The sequence below is a fragment of the Quercus robur genome, chromosome 9 (assembly GCF_932294415.1).
Source record: "Quercus robur chromosome 9, dhQueRobu3.1, whole genome shotgun sequence".
Taxonomy (NCBI): domain Eukaryota; kingdom Viridiplantae; phylum Streptophyta; class Magnoliopsida; order Fagales; family Fagaceae; genus Quercus; species Quercus robur.
This window is the reverse complement of record NC_065542.1, coordinates 53,802,835-53,820,426: the sequence shown is the minus strand read 5'-3', so window position 1 is coordinate 53,820,426 and position 17,592 is coordinate 53,802,835. Positions and strand designations below refer to the sequence as shown.

The 17,592-nt window shown below is 35.9% G+C and overlaps 1 protein-coding gene and 1 pseudogene across 1 annotated transcript; one reads left to right on the top strand and one right to left on the bottom strand.

Moving 5' to 3' along the window:
- Positions 1-2,060: 2,060 nt before the first annotated feature.
- On the bottom strand, positions 2,061-6,096 carry LOC126699115 (uncharacterized). The gene is made up of 4 exons (XM_050396697.1): positions 5,814-6,096; positions 4,940-5,053; positions 2,574-2,678; positions 2,061-2,413 (listed from the first exon to the last, which is right to left on the bottom strand). The coding sequence occupies exons 1-4, from the start codon at positions 5,908-5,910 to the stop codon at positions 2,139-2,141; spliced, it is 591 nt and encodes a 196-aa protein (XP_050252654.1). The 5' UTR covers positions 5,911-6,096; the 3' UTR covers positions 2,061-2,138.
- A 2,606-nt stretch (positions 6,097-8,702) lies between these two features.
- On the top strand, positions 8,703-17,146 carry LOC126701212 (uncharacterized; annotated as a pseudogene).
- The last annotated feature ends 446 nt before the right edge of the window (positions 17,147-17,592 follow it).

Genomic DNA, 17,592 nt, shown 5'->3' with positions numbered 1-17,592 from the left:
ACGTGCAAGAGATTCTTAAAAAATATTGCCAAGTGCTATGAGAAGCATCAAGCTGCTAGGCAAGGACTTGACATTCCTGAACTCATAATTTCAGAGCATAGATGGCAGAGGCTTGCTTCGGCCTTCAGGTACGGTCAGTTAATTGAGATTCTGAGCCTGCATAGCCTGCTGGTTTCAGAAATTATGAAGGTAAAAATAATAAATGGCTAGTCTAGTCCAGTATTAACCCAGCTTGTGGATTGCTATCCTTTGGTTAGGCTAAGGCTGTTTAAGCAGCTCTCATCTTGGCTTCTGATGCTGAGGGTCTAAGTCACTTTAATATTGGTGTGGTGGGTGACAGCATTGGATGCTCTTTCCTGGTTGGGAGACTGAAAAACAAATGAAAATGATATTAGAGAATCAGGGAAGGGAAGTCATTTACATGCTGCAGTTTCAGCTGTACCAAAAAGAACTGCAAATTCAGCAGCTCAGAATTAGCACTATATTCTCTCTGCTCGTATTCCTTCAACTTCTTACAGTCATGGTCTTTTTTTCGTTTTTATTTTTTAAGGTATACCCTCATGGTCTTTTGTTGGCTCCGTTGTATGATATCTATACTCGGTGATTTTTGCAGTGAATCTTCATATAAAAAAAACAGACTCACACACCGCACAAAAGGGCACGTCGGAAACTTGAGCATACAACGCGCTGCACATGTAAAAAACTTTTGTTTTAATGATAGGAGGAAAAACGTAAGTTTAACCAGATATATTTCCTTTACTTTCGTAGTTTTACATCAAACCCATATTTCCTCTAATAAAATTTTTCAAATAAGGGAATAAGAGCATTCACATCAAATTGTGCAAAAATTATTTACTTTAGTATTATAACTAATTTTTTTTTCTATTTTAATTAACAGTTTATCGAAACACTTATATTAATTCTATACTTTATTTCAATAAGATACTTTTTTTCATATATATATATATATATATATTGATTTTTATAAGTTTTAACAATATTAAACCTCAAAATATTTCAAAACAGTCATATCCTTAAACTTTAAACACAACAGTCATATTTTTTATTTTTTACTTGACGGTCATATTTTTGAACTTCAAACTCAACATTCATATTTTTAAAATTTAAATCCAACGGTCATATTTTTTAAATTCAAAACTACAATCACATTCTTGCTCTGTAAATAAGATTACCTTCTCTTTAATTTTTATCTACTTCTACCCAATTTTCTTTTCCATCCCCTTTTTATTTTCTCTCAATAAATTTCCCTTTTCAATTCGATTTTATTTTTCAAGTTGACGAGCTTCAACATGACTCATCTTCTTTTGATGATGAGTTGAAGCCTACTTTAGCTATTGTCATAGAAGAAGAATTGAATAACAAAAATTAATCGACATTATATCGTGATTCTATTCAACCCTGTATGTTTTTTTGGCGTAATTTTTTGCAAGGTGATACAACTATTTTGCTGAAACACTGAAGTATCCTCCAAAGTATTTCAGAGGAGGTTTCCAATTAGGGTTGAAACTGATGAACCATACTTTGTTAAAAAAAAAAAAAAAAAAAAAAAGCAATTGGAACGCTCGGACTGACCGTCTTCCCTTAAGAAGATGACCGCCACATTCAAATGCTCACTTATGCAGTGATGACTGATTTGAAACGCTCACTTATGGAGTGAAGACTGATTTGATGGATGAATACTTCGGTCACATTTTTGGGTGTCTTATGCTATTTTGGCATACCTAATGCAAATGCTAACCTAAAAGGTTTGCCTGAGAACCTGATAACCAATACGGCAATACCCACCAGAGTACATCACATCCTCACCAACAGACTTCATTGCCCTTAAAACGGACAGTCCAGGTAAGAAAAAAAAAATTCAATTCGAGCATTTAATAGACAAAAAGCTTTATGAATTTTGTGAGTATATACACGTGATAATCTCCTTGCATACTAAGAACATTACTAGTCTCTATAGGACTAGCTGCAAATTCATCAATTGAACAGGAAATTACTGAGATAAAGAAACTGACTTTGTCAAAATTTGTCTACAGAAGCCATTTCGAAAGGGCTGGAAGACAGGCACCAAAAACATTATTATTAAAATATAAGAGTTCAAGGTACAAGATAAGATATTTTCAAGATTCTTCTTTGTTTAGTTTGCCAATTGCCCTCTGCGCATAGAGCTGTTGTTCCCGGGCTTGTTTTGCAGCAATGGCTTCCTCATCAAGTACTTGGATGGGGGACCACTCCGGGAATTTCAACCAGCCATCCTTCTTCTGTGTACTGTCATTACCCAATATAGATTCACTGTAATTTCTCAAGGCAGGTTCTAGTTTAACCGCAGTAAAATCTGCTGCAGTCCCCGCAATAGCAAAGATGATAGAGTAACGGATAGCACCAGGTCGACCACCTAACATGCCAAAGAAAAACAAATTTAATTAAGAAAGGGACACAGTAAAATTATTAGCCTCTTATTGCTTTGGTTGCAGCAAGCTCAGAGTTGCAATACAGACATCCCTGCACAACCAGACACACCCCCTGGCAGGTGAGAGAGAGTCTTAGAATTTAACCTTGAAGACGCCCAAGAAGAGCACCAGTTCCGAAACCCGCAATTGCAGAGCTCAATAGATCATTAGGTCCTGTTTTCCTAGCTGCTCTCACAAATTCACGTGCTCCTGTAAAATTGGAAATTTTTAATTAAATTAATTCTCAGACAAAATTGTCTCCAAAACTATGGTGATCCTTCAATCAATTTCCATTGTCATTCTTCATCATTGCCATTTTTTGCAGCCAAAGACTGTCTTTGGTTGCCTTGCATTTTCTTGAGATGCAATCATATCTGAGTCTCTGAAAAAGGTGGACAACTACTACAATAATGCATGCGTCCACAGATAATTTTTTTCAGATTACTGTCATATATGCCTTGATCCTGAATCTTGACAACAAAGCACAAAGAATCCAAGTGATGCAGTTGGCAGCATGATTAAGTGGAAAGATATTGAAGCCTTAGCCACAAAAAAAGGCAAACATAGGAAAAACCCAATTCTTGGGTGCCAATCTAACAAAACTCTAAGTTCACAATAGAACTTACTATCCAAAGTCATATAACATAAAGAAGTCAAAGTTTATTAATATTTTCATACAATATGTCTATATCAAAACAAAACTCTAATGATCACCTGTTTTACTATCCCGGAATACATGAATCCCTGTTTTCAGGCCCTTTTTTTTTTTTTTCATCTTAATGATCTACCTAGATTGATTCATTCAAATTTTCTTGCTTAGATATTCACAAGGAAGCAATCAAGAAAAACTTTGAACCACAACTCGTTCAAGAGAACAGGATGTCAACAAAATAAATGATTCTAGGGGAATGATAATGAAGACATATAGGCAGTTCTTAGATTGTATGACCACTAAAAACTTTATATTTTGATTGAAGACTCAAAGAGAAGTGATGTTTCACAACCAAATAGGCAGCCACATGCTTCTCAAACAGTAATCAGTATGCTGAAATACACTCATCTGTTTACCTTATTAAAACTAAATGCATAATTCCTGTACTTGTGCAACAGTTAGTGTTGTCAATATTTATTCATCATATATCTCACAATGACAAAAAATGTTCCAAACTGCCTTGTGGTATATTAGATATGCAAAAAATAACTGTCAAAAATTCCAAATTGAGTGTCCTACAATTCCCATTGGAAACACTACCAAAATCATATGTTATCTTCCCCAATCCCACAGCTGTAATCAGTGTCTTTTTTCAGAATAGATCACATAGATTCTTCAAATCAGTGCACACCACATTTCTAGTCTTGAAAAAGTAGTACTCTAGCATAGGTTCTCAAAAAGAACTACCAGCGGTTCAGCCAATAAAAAGAAAAAAAAAAAAAGAAGAAGAAGAAGTAACTGCCAACAGTCTCACACCTTAAACCAACCCACTTATCAGGTAAGTCCTTTTTTTTTTTTTTTGGGGGGGGGGGGGGGGGGGTGGGGAAGAGGGGCCAAAATGAGGTAAGTCTTTAGTTCTAGCATATTCTTAGCATATAAGCCTAGGAATTGGCTTCAACATGATGTCTACATTATGCTCTTAAACAGAAGGAAAGCTATACATGTTCTATCTTATTTTAGTTTTAAAAAAATAAGAATTTCTATTTTAAAAAATGGAAGCTCTGAAGGAGAAGCTTCCAAGAACTTACAATCAAAAGTGTAAGGTATCACAAAATCAACTATAGATTTACATACACAACTACCAATTACAGCCCTATAATTTTTTTCCATATAACCCAGAGCTAGAGGTCATTGCTATTATATCCCCATATTTTATATCAAAAGATATTCTAGAATTCTCAATTCAAAAGAAACTCAAAATCATAAAGTCTGTTTACAAAAAAACTGACGACCCAGCAGCTTAAGATATGAGGTTCTAGGCATTGACTAGTTGTTGGGTAAATCTAATAAAACACATTGGTGACCAAAGAATATTCACTACCTCCAAACTGACAAAAAGACCATTTATCTCTGCTTGAAATGCAAGATGCAGTGCTTTTGACAATGTGAACTCATCAAGGGACAAAATTTCAGCAGTAGCAACACCAAAACAGTTCATGCTTGCATCAAGCCATTGAAGAAAATGGTATACTCCATCACAATTAATGATGTAAGATTTGCTACACACATATGAAATGACTTCATTTTAATTTGTAATGTATAAGATGATGATTCCCATGTAATATAATGACACTAAACTCTAAGTGGAAGACAATTGTATGTAGCAATTGAAATTTCATGGGATTTCAAAATAGCCTTAATGAATGAACAAAAAAAAAAAAAAAAAAAAAAAAAAAAAAACTAAACAAACAAAGTGAGAGACTGAAACTTCAACACAATCCTATGACTGAAAGTTTTATGAAGCAGAGATTTTTATTACCGCAATAGCAACCGGTAACAATGGCCAGATTAGTAGCATAAGTAACACAAATCTTTGCTAGACCATGAACGTTTCGATGCTTTGACACCAACCCAACTCCTCCACCAACAATCCCTGCCCAAATCCAAAAAAAACAGGTCAATTTCTCAAATTGTCAACACCAAATAAATTCCTTTACTTTGAGCCTAAGTCCCTAAACCCAACTGAACCCAGTATAGCAAATTGGTTTAGAAATGTTTCACTTGTTTTCAAGTAAACAGAAATATAAAACTTAAATTCAATACCAAATAAACTCCCTTTAATCTGAGCCTAATTCCCTAAACCCAACTGAACCCAGTTTAGCAAATTGGATTAGAAATAATTGGTTTCCCTTGTTTTCAAGTAAAAAGCAACAAAAACTTCCATTCACTACCAAAAAAATTTCATTTACTCTGAGCCTAATAACCTTAACCCATCTGAACCCAGTATCGCAACTTGGTTTAAAAAAATGGGTTTCACTTATTTTCAAGTAAACGGAAACATAAAATTTAAATTCAATACCAAATACATTCCCTTTACTATGAGCCTCACTCCCCAAACCCAACTGAACTATAGCAAATTGGTTTAGAAATAATGGGTTTCACCTTTTTTCAAGTAAATAGAAACATAAAACTTTAAATTCAATACCTACACTCCCTTTACTCTGAGCCTCACTCCCCAAACCCAACTGAACCCAGTATAGCAAATTGGTTTAGAAATAATGGGTTTCTCTTGTTTTCACTAAAGAGCAACATAAAACTTAAGAAATGAGAATTTTTTTTTTTTTTTTCTAGTTTCCTATGTTTTTCTCTGATTCCTCAGCAACCAAGCAGATGGGTAGTAAATGAAATGAGACCTGCTAGGAGAGTAGGGATGAAGATGCGCTCTTTCCAGCTGTCAGTGGACGAAGATGGAGGCTCTCCTTCTAGGATTTTTGGATCTCCAGAAGCCATTTTTTTTTTTTTTTGGTTGTTGTTGCGGTGGGTTTGGGTTTAAGCTTCGGCGATGAAATGAATATATTGGCACTTGGCAGTGAAAGTTGGAAACAGTGTAGCGGTAGATATAGCGGGGCTGGTTCTAGCCTTGACTCTCGGGCAGCCGAACACCCAAACCAAGCTGCTCCGTTTTTTTTTTTTTTGTTTTTTTTTTTTTTTAAATTTTTTTTTTAATTTTTAGCATTTAGCATTATTTTAAAAATATTTTAGTTAGTTGTCATGTTTGCAAAACTATGTAGTAAACTAGTATCTTGAAATTCTAAAACTTGAGGTCAAAGGAACATATGTATAAAACTTGAGTTCAAAGGTGGAACTTGAGTTCCATGTGATGACAATTTGATGTGAGAAAAAATAAAATCGAGTATTTAAAACTTGATTTCCTGTGTTCACCTGGGTTCCTTTCTTCTTCTTCTTCCCCCCTCTATTCTTTCTATTCCTGTGAGAGTGTGAGTTCCTCTGTTCTACTTCTTCCTCCATGGGTTCTTCTCTTCGTTTTCTTTTCTTTTTCAATTTCTTCAGATTTTCTTTTTCTTCAGACTCGAGTTCTATGTGGCAAAAAAATCTCTATGTCAGCAATCAGAACTCGAGCCTCAAAGGCTCAAGATGCTTCTCTCCTCAATTCTTTCTAACGTGTGCTAACTAACGACATAGTGTGACAAACTTATGCTACTCTGCAAATTACCCCTGGTTTTGTTTGTCTTTTTGTTAATAGAACACACTACATTTTTCACAACTACTCATATCATAGCATATAGTGTTATACTTATGGGTGTCCATTGGTTGGTCCTGGTTGGGTTTGTGCCCAATCCACGACTGACCTAACCAAATCGGGTGGAGAACTTTCATACCCATTGTTGATTGGTGAGGGAGTTAGTTCAAAGCGGTCAAATAAATATGCATTGGGTGGCGGTCGGTTTGCTCCAAACCGTCAACAGTGGAGAAACGACCATTCCAAATCCGATGAGATTTCTACCAAATCTGGCGAGATTTCGTCGGATTTGGTGAGATTTTGCTAGATATGGTGAGATTTCCACCAGGTTTGGCGGAGATCTCACCAGATTTGGTGGAAATCTAGGTTGATCTGATGAAATTTCACCAAATAATCGCTAGAAAATGCTTAGAGTTGTCAGATTTTTTGGGGTTTTACGGTCGAGTTGGGTGAATCGAGTTTTAGAGAAGAGAACCCATCAACCAACCCGCTGGAGTCGGTTTCTGAAGTTTGAAACCAACCTCTAACCGCCGAATGTCTTAAATTGGTTGTGAGTGGATTGGTTTCGGCAAGTAGTTGGGTTTGACGGGTGGGTGGTCACCCCTAGTTATTCTATATCTTAGAAGTTGTGGTTGTGCTAAGTAGACACTCTACTTGATTATCAAATTAATCTATAATATCTATTTACTTATTTATTATTATCTACATTTTATTGACTTATGAGTTGTTCTTATTAACTTCAGATAATTACTAATAATTTTTTAACAAAGTTTGGCTCTCAACAAGTTTAGAGCTATTCCGTAATGATTTATAAGACTATTCATGCATGTTACTTAAACAAGTAACATGACTCATTAAATAAGTTATTTGACTAAAACTATGCATGAATGGTCTTTTTAGTCACCACATAATAGGTTAGAGTAAGATAGTTCTAAATACGTTTGAAGCCAAACTTTTTCTTAATTTTTTTAACGTGATTTTTTTATTAGAATTATTATATGATAGGATAACGGCAAATATTAAGTACTAATAGTTTTTGATTGACATGAAAGAAATTGTTTTCATTTTTTTTTTTTGCGTGTTAAATATGAAATAAAATAAACAAATGTTAACCCAGCTTCAAGCTTGATTAAAAAAAAAATGAACTCCATTGATTTTGAATTTGAACTCTAAAATAGAAAATGTAGCATCCGGCACCTAAAGGATATCAAAGCCATATTAGAGGCGATTAAATATTGATAAATGGAAGTGTATTTAGCCAATTTTTCTTTATTTGATTACGTTTTCTATATGTTGGTATACAAATAATTTTGTTTCATTTAGATTACGAACAAAGTGTTTGAGATTGGGGTCTTGGGGTTTGGTGGTGAGAATGTAGTGATTGAGGAAGTGTTTAGTTTTAGAAATAAAGTCTACATTTTATCTAGATGTTATTTTATTATTTTAAATATTAAATTTATAATATGGTATAAACTCCTAGAAATTTCTAATAACTATGTAATTACAATATATATATATATATATATATATATATATATTAGTGAAGAAAATCCACTCAATAGTCGGAAACTACTTCTAAGATAAGGAAAAATTAAAATTATAAAATATGAATTAAGAAAATTAAGTTTCAGAACATTCAACAATATTATGGGAAACATCATTAATACTATATAACAAAATGATTATTATATATGGGTCTTAAAAAAAAAATTTATTTTCAAATGAAATTACCAAGTATCTGCGCATCGCGCGGGAAATTATCTAGTATTCTCTAATTTTAAGGTATTTATTTTAAGCAAAACTTAAAAAAAAAAAAAAAAAAATACACACACCAACTTCCCAAATTTTCAACTTGTGGAGCAGTTCAAAGAGAACGAAAAAATGCTGTTTAATCCCGCAAAATGACAAAGAAACAAAAGAATGGCAGTAGTCAATAGGAAATCAAATAGGAAGTTTGTACTTATAAGCTGAAAAATATGGTGATCCTTTTTATAGAAGTTAATTTGTTTGTGTATATATATTTGGAACAGTTCAAAAGCGGATGAACAAATGCACGTTTAAGTATTGCAAAGGAGACGGCCAAAGCTAGCTATATTACATCTCATGGCGCCGCCTTGTGGAAGTGGGAGGAGGTGGTTAAGGGCAGTAAATATGACCTTGTGCTTATTCTTTCTCATACCAATGGAAGCAACTGGAATTAGAAACACTGACACTATCTTTTGTCTCAAACAAAAATTGGAAGTTCAGCAGCAATTGAAGAGACTTAACAAGCCTGCTCTTAAATCCATCAAGGTGTACTTCGTATAACATGTTTCTTAATTTTATATATTCCCACCTTTTTTCTCTTTGGGGTAAGTAAAGCTTATGACCTATATAGTATTTTCAGCTTTAATCTTAGAAGAATCATTTACTTTTGTGGGTTGTGGTGTCTCCTGTTGGGTGCCTTACCGTGTGGGTCCAGCCCACTTGCTTGCCATGCTTTGTCAAAGCTCATTTATGAGCTTGGTTCCAAGAGTCTTCAAATTCAGCTTTCCATTTATTGAGAAGTGACCAAAAACATGGAGAAGTCTAACTGCTCTTAATGAGAAGTGTTCCAAAGTCAGCATGCCATTTTTTCTGGGCAATGACTTAGGCGTGTGAGACACGCTGAAACTAACAAAAGAAGAAAAGAAGGAAAACAAAGGCCATTCGGCCTTGTGAGCAAAGCTGAAAACAGAGAGAGCCTTTCTTGGCCATTGTATGTGAGTTCCAAAGAGAGCAAAACACAAAAAGAGAGAGCTTCAGCTGGAGGTGCAGTCCGAAAAATAGAGAGAAACACAGTGAGAGTGTGAGAGAGTGAAAAAGAAAAAGGAGACATTTTTCTTTGCTCAAGTTACACATAAGGAAGATAAATTGGTGGAGTTCTCATGGAGTTTTTGAGTGCTACAACCATGGAGAGTTGGAGTATTCAGAGGAAGATTTTGCTACTGGCTTTGTGGTGAGATTGTATTTACTCCTTGAGATATATTTGTTGTATATCCAATTTATTGTGAACACAAGTTTAGCATAAACTTGATAGTTGTAATCTCTATTTTATAGTGGATATTTTTCGGAGCTGCCCCGTGGTTTTTCCCTCTACACTAGAGGGTTTTCCACGTAAGATTTGGTGTTCTTGTGTGATTGTGTTTATGTGGTGCTTGCTGGAATTTTTTTTGTTTCCATAATATTGCTATTGCTTGGTAGTCATTAATTTTAATTCACACATAGACATAGAGGGGATTAGGATTTTTCCCCAACAAGTGGTATCAGAGCTTTTGGTTGCTTGGGTTTGACTGTCTTGTGTTGGATTAAATGGAAAATATGGCTATGAACACTATGATTAAACTCTCGGCATCGAATTATTCGATATGGAAGCCGATGATGGAGGATGTCCTTTATTGCAAGGATTTGCATGACCCTATTGAGGGTGATAGTGCCAAGCCTAGTGATATGTCAGATAGAGGCTGGGAGAAATTAAATAGAAAAACTATCGGGTGTATTAGACAATGCATCGATGTTAGTGTTTTTCACCACGTGTCTCAGGAAACAAATGCAGAGACTCTTTGGGAAAAATTAAGGAGTCTTTATGAAAGAAAGACAGCCCAAAATAAAGCTTTTATTGCTAGAAAGCTTGTGAATTTGAAGCTTAAAGAGGGTAAGTCCATTGCCGAGCACCTTAGTGAGTTCCAAGACTTGGTTAATCAGATGGTTACAATGAAGCTAGTAATAGATGATGAGTTGCAAGCTTTATTACTTTTGAGTTCCTTACCTGATAGTTGGGAGACTTTGGTAGTGTCACTTAGTAATTCTGCTCCGAATGGTGTGTTACAACTTGCCATGGTTAAAGATAGTTTACTTAATGAAGAAACTAGAAGAAAGGATATGGGCAAGGATATTGCACATGCTCTTGTCACAGAGAACAGGGGGAGAAGTAAGAGTAGAAATTCTAAAGGGCGAGGTAAATCCAAAAGTCGGTCAGAGTCGAAAGGGAAATTCAAGTGTTTTTATTGTGATAAAGAAGGTCACATAAAAAGGAATTGCAAGGCTTGGAAGAACAAACAGAAAGAGGATAAAAATCAAAAAAGGGTGGATGATGAGAACACTGCTGCTGTTATAGTATTGGAAGATGAGGTCCTAGCCATAGGACAAGATGATTGTTGTACAGTTTCAGATCCTTATGTTGAATGGGTGATTGATTCAGCTGCTTCCTGCCATGTCACTCCTAGAAAGGAGTTATTCACTTCATACAAAGCGGGAAACTTTGGGAGAGTGAAGATGGGCAATGATAGTTATGCCGACATTGTGGGAATTGGTGATATATGTGTTAGGGCTAACACTGGATACACCTTGATTTTAAAGGATGTGAGACATGTTCCGGATATTCGCCTGAATTTGATTTCCACTCATGTTCTTGATAAAGAAGGTTATGGCAATTATTTCCGTGATGGAAAATGGAGGCTTAGCAAAGGATCATTGGTGTTGGCTAGAGGGAAAATTTGTTGTACACTTTACAAGACACAAGTAAAGTTATGCAAGGATGTTGTTAGTGCAGCTCAAGAGGATTCTTCGCCTAACTTGTGGCATAGACGGCTGGCTCACATGAGTGAAAAAGGGTTGCAGATTTTGGCAAAGAAGTCTCTCATTCCCTTTGCCAAAGGTACGTCACTAAATCCTTGTGATTTTTGTTTATTTGGTAAACAACATAGAGTTTCATTTAATATACCCTCTACTAGAAAACCCAATGTATTAGAACTTGTTTATTCTGATGTATGTGGTCCCATTGATGTTGAGACTTTAGGTGGCAATAAATATTTTGTTACATTTATTGATGATGCTTCACGAAAGATGTGGGTTTATGTTTTGAAAACAAAAGACCAGGTATTTGAGCACTTCAAGAAATTCCATGCCATGGTGGAAAGAGAGAAAGGGAAGCCTTTGAAGTGTCTCCGTAGTGATAACGGAGGTGAATACACATCTAATGAATTCAAGAATTACTGCTCTGAGAAAGGCATTAGACATGAGAAGACAGTTCCTGGTACCCCACAGCAAAATGGTGTGGCAGAAAGGATGAACCGCACTATTGTTGAGAAGATCAGATGTATGTTGAGAATGGCTAGTCTGCCTAAGTCATTCTGGGGTGAAGCTGTTGTGACTGCATGCTACCTAATTAATAGATCTCCATCAGTTCCTTTGGATTTTGATATTCCAGAAAGAGTATGGACAGGGAAAGATGTTTCTTACTCTCACTTGAAGGTATTCGGGTGCAAGGCATTTGTTCATGTGCCTAAGGAACAAAGATCAAAGCTTGATAGCAAATCTACTCCTTGTATATTTGTTGGATATGGAGATGCAGAATTTGGCTACAAGCTATGGGATCCAAAAGAAAAGAAGATGATCAGAAGTCGAGATGTAGTTTTTCATGAGAATGAAAACTTGGCAGACTTTGAAAAAACTGAGAAGCCTAAAGCTACAGTTGGAGGTGTTCCTGATCTTACACCTACCTCTTCTTCCTCAGATAATGCCACAAATAGAGAAGAGGTACAAGATGAGAATTATGGTGATGAACCAACTGAATTTGATGCTGATGAGCCAGCAGGTGTTGATGGTGATGATGTGACAGATACAAATGGTGTTGAGCAGGGGGAGCAGCCTCCTCCACTAGAGATGGTAGAATCTCAGGTGAGAAGGTCTACTAGAGAGCGTCGTCCATCGACTAGATACCCCACTTCTGAGTATGCTATGATTACTGAAGAGGGGGAGCCAGAAAGTTTTCAGGAAGTACAGTCTCATAAGGATAAGCAAAGCTGGTTGAAGGCTATGCATGAAGAGATAAATTCTTTGAACAAGAATAAAACTTATGACTTGGTGGAACTTCCTAAAGGCAAAAGGGTATTGAGAAACAAATGGGTGTTCAAGTTGAAGAAAGATGGCGACAAGTTAGTGAAGTATAAAGCTCGATTGGTGGTTAAGGGTTTCAGTCAGAAACAAGGGATTGACTTTGATGAGATATTTTCTCCAGTAGTCAAGATGAGTTCCATTCGGGTAGTTCTGGGATTAGTAGCTAGCTTGGATCTTGAGCTTGAGCAACTTGATGTGAAGACTGCTTTTCTTCATGGTGATTTGAAAGAAGAAATCTACATGGATCAGCCAGAGGGATTCAAAGTGAAAGGGAAAGAACACATGGTTTGCAAGTTAAAGAAGAGTTTGTATGGCCTGAAGCAAGCTCCAAGACAGTGGTACAAGAAGTTTGACTCATTCATGGTGGGTCACGAGTACATGAGGACTAATGCAGATCATTGTGTGTATGTTAGAAAATTTCTCAATGGTAAATTTGTTATTCTTCTGCTATATGTAGATGATATGTTGATAGTAGGACAAGATGCAGGTGTGATTGGAAATTTAAAGAAGGACTTGTTCAAGTCATTTGATATGAAAGACTTGGGTCCAGCAAGACAAATTTTGGGTATGCAGATTCTACGTGACAGGAAAGCCAAGAAGCTATGGTTATCACAAGAGAAGTATATTGAGCGGGTTCTTGAAAGGTTCAATATGAAGCATGCCAAGCCAGTTAGTACACCTCTTGGTTCTCATTTCAAGCTAAGAAAGAAATCTTGTTCTTCATCAAAGAAAGAGAAGGAAGACATAGCATCAACTATTTATTCCTCAGCAGTTGGGAGTTTGATGTACGCTATGGTTTGCACACGACCAGATATTGCTCATGCAGTTGGTGTTGTCAGTAGGTTCATGGTTAATCCTGGTAAGGATCACTGGGAAGCAGTGAAGTGGATTTTCAGGTATTTAAGGGGTAACTCTAAATTGTGCTTGACTTTTGGTGATTCTAAACCAATTTTGGAGGGTTATGTAGATGCAGATTGGGCAGGTGACCTTGATGGTAGGAAATCTACATCAGGGTATTTATTTACTTTTGCAGGGGGAGCTGTATCATGGCAGTCAAGATTGCAGAAGTGTGTTGCCTTATCTACAACTGAAGCTGAGTATATTGCAGCTAATGAAGCAGGTAAAGAGATGCTTTGGTTGAAACGATTTCTCCAAGAATTGGGTTTGAAGCAAGATGGGTATGTAGTTAATTGTGATAGTCAAAGTGCTATAGACTTGAGCAAGAATTCTATGTATCATTCACGCTCGAAGCACATTGAGGTGAGATACAATTGGTTGAGACTAGTTGTTGAACAACAGTTATTTGAATTAGAGAAAATTCACACAGATGAAAATCCAGCTGACATGTTGACCAAGGTTGTGTCTAGAGAGAAGCTAAAGCTTTGTGTCGGGTTGGCCGGCATGAACTCTGATTGAAGACTTGGGTTGAAGATCTCCTCCGTAGTGGGCTGGAGGGGGAGATTGTTGGGTGCCTTACCGTGTGGGTCCAGCCCACTTGCTTGCCATGCTTTGTCAAAGCTCATTTATGAGCTTGGTTCCAAGAGTCTTCAAATTCAGCTTTCCATTTATTGAGAAGTGACCAAAAACATGGAGAAGTCTAACTGCTCTTAATGAGAAGTGTTCCAAAGTCAGCATGCCATTTTTTCTGGGCAATGACTTAGGCGTGTGAGACACGCTGAAACTAACAAAAGAAGAAAAGAAGGAAAACAAAGGCCATTCGGCCTTGTGAGCAAAGCTGAAAACAGAGAGAGCCTTTCTTGGCCATTGTATGTGAGTTCCAAAGAGAGCAAAACACAAAAAGAGAGAGCTTCAGCTGGAGGTGCAGTCCGAAAAATAGAGAGAAACACAGTGAGAGTGTGAGAGAGTGAAAAAGAAAAAGGAGACATTTTTCTTTGCTCAAGTTACACATAAGGAAGATAAATTGGTGGAGTTCTCATGGAGTTTTTGAGTGCTACAACCATGGAGAGTTGGAGTATTCAGAGGAAGATTTTGCTACTGGCTTTGTGGTGAGATTGTATTTACTCCTTGAGATATATTTGTTGTATATCCAATTTATTGTGAACACAAGTTTAGCATAAACTTGATAGTTGTAATCTCTATTTTATAGTGGATATTTTTCGGAGCTGCCCCGTGGTTTTTCCCTCTACACTAGAGGGTTTTCCACGTAAGATTTGGTGTTCTTGTGTGATTGTGTTTATGTGGTGCTTGCTGGAATTTTTTTTTGTTTCCATAATATTGCTATTGCTTGGTAGTCATTAATTTTAATTCACACATAGACATAGAGGGGATTAGGATTTTTCCCCAACATCTCCATGACTCCCAAGTACAATAGGAGTGTAATTTTATTACAACACTAAGAATTCAGATTGATATCTATGTGTGTGTGTGATAAGAAATTGTATCTAATACTGAGTCCGGATGGAGATATAATCGATTGCGTACATATCAATCTGAATTCTTAGTGTTGTAATAAAATTACACTCCTATTGTACTTGGGAGTCATGGAGACACCACAACCCACAAAAGTAATCGACTGCATACATATCAAAAACCAGCCAGCTTTTGATCATCCTTGGTTAAGAAATCACACAATTCAGGTGACTAGTTTAATTAATTAACTACATTTCATTTGGTATCGCGAATAATTTGATACGTATTGTAATTGGTATGGGCCGGGTTTGCGTTGGTATCTACACCAAATGCCATAGATGAGATCAGGTTCTCATCCAAAAGGGCTTTCATTCGATGAGAGCAACAATGTCTCTTCAAACTCCAAGCCTGAAATTACTCAGCTATGGCACTTGAATGGAAGGTGCCCAGGAGGAACCATTCCCATAAGAAGAACAAAAGAATAAAATTTATTAAGGGTAAGCTCTGCAGCAAATTATGGAAGGAAAAAACACCATACCACCCTTAATGATGACGAGGGTGATTTGCATGAGGTACAACTCAATTTTTAACCAATATTTATTAATAGGTTTGAGGTCAATGATATCTACTAAAATGAAGGACTCAAGTCGACACTCACAACCTTTATTTTTCTGGTTGAGTTTCTAGTATGCAATAGTTTATGAGAGAGGAGATAAGTATTATGGAGCTCAGGCAGCCATGAACGTGTGGAATCCCCAAACCCAAATAAGAAACGAGTTCAGCTTGTCTCAATTCTGGATCACAGGTGGTGGTTTTGGTAATATTAATACCATTGAAGCTGGCATGATGGTATATACAATTTCATCATCACCTTTTCTTTAGGCGCATGCAAAACATGTAATTACTAATAATTTCCATTTTTTTACAAAATTATTTGTGTGGACAAACAGGTCAACCCAGTTCTACATGGAGATAACAAGACTAGAATCTTCACATTTTGGACTGCACGTGTTTTAATATTTGACTTCCATGCCAGCACCAGCCTGTTTATATTGTTTCATTTTTTAAAAGACTGCAGACTGATTCATATAAAAAAACTGGTTGCTACAATCTGTTGTGCCCTGGCTTTGTTCAAGTTGACAATCAGATTGCGTTGGGTGCATGCCTTAGCCATATTTCCGTCTATGGTGGTAACCAATATGAACTCAATTTCAATGTCTGGAAGGTAGAACAATATTTCTATTTAATTACTGTAGCAAATACCTCTAATTTTTGGATACACATATATAATCATATCATAAGTAATTTTTTTTTTTTCTCGGGAAAAAATTCATAGTACAAATGATATAGATGTGCTTGAAATTCTTCTGGTTTTAGTTCAAATAGTGTATGTTTGAAATTCTGATTGCTCGATTTATGTATTTTTATATACAACTTTTTAATTTAAAGTTTCAATTTTTTCTATACACAATTTATTTTTACCTAAGTTATTTTTAAGACGGAAAATTTAAGTGTCTAGTTGTTCTGCACAAGATAGTTCATTTTTTTCTTCTCTTTCATTAGAAATATATTACACAAAAACGTAATGCTTTACCTATAGGTTTTTATTGTCACTCACGTAACTTTTTACATTCATTCTTTCACATTTATTTTTATGTTTTAAATATAGATATATTTTTTAATCTTTTTTAGATGTGTATATTGTCACTTCAATTATTAGCATATGTGCAAGTAACTAAACAAGTGAAAGAATAGTTAGTCTTTACGCCTTCATTTATCATTCAAAATATTATAAACTGATTTGCATGACATATATGTACAATGAGGTAGGACGATAAAGATGGAAACTGGTGGTTGCAACTTAGGGGTACCAGTAATTATCAATTGGGATATTGGCAATCCTCCCTATTCACGATCCTGTCTGATAGCGCTTCAGAGATTCAATGGGGAGGAGAGGTGATAAACACACATCAAGATGGGAAGCACACGACAACACAAATGGGTAGCGGCCATTTCCCTGAAGAAGGCTTTGGCAAGGCAAGTTATTTCAAGTTTCTCAAAGTTAATGATGGTACAAAAGCTCTCAGGGATCCCAAGGACACGGGCATAATCATTACACAACCCAATTGCTATGATATCCTAAATAGTGGAAGCTCCTTCTACTATGGTGGTCCTGGTAGAGACCCCAAATGTCCATGAACATTTTGATTATTGTTTCAAAATTAATGAGAAGAGTGAAAAATAAGAAGAGGAGAATTATTTTCTTCTTCTCTTCATGTCACACCAAATGTACCTACAAGCCATATGTGAAAACTATCTGATCTAATAATGAAAATAAAGATATACTCTATGGAGTAGTAAAATTTTGAAATTATGTAATTTAATATAGTGGAAGTTGAGATGCATGAAATATAGACAATAAAGTGTTCATTTCTGCTTTTGTACTAAGTGTTATGAATGAACATGTAAGAGAATTCCTCTTACATGTCCATTCATAATACTTAGTACAAAATGGATATGTGACACAAAATTAGATAGCAATTAGAAATTAATTTGAATTTAACTTCAATATATATATATATATATATATAAAAGAAGATTTCTCTCTTTCAATTGGACTTTTATGTGGTTCAAAAATACCCTCA

What these genes read in the sequence shown, in the direction of transcription:
- LOC126699115 (XM_050396697.1), bottom strand. Translation starts at nt 5,910, where the DNA reads ATGGCTTCTGGAGATCCAAAAATCCTAGAAGGAGAGCCTCCATCTTCG. An exon ending in TGTTACCGGTTGCTATTGCG is followed by an intron (nt 2,679 to 4,939) that starts GTAATAAAAATC and finishes CCAATTTTACAG; the next exon opens with GAGCACGTGAATTTGTGAGA. An exon ending in TCTTCTTGGGCGTCTTCAAG is followed by an intron (nt 2,414 to 2,573) that starts GTTAAATTCTAA and finishes TTGGCATGTTAG; the next exon opens with GTGGTCGACCTGGTGCTATC.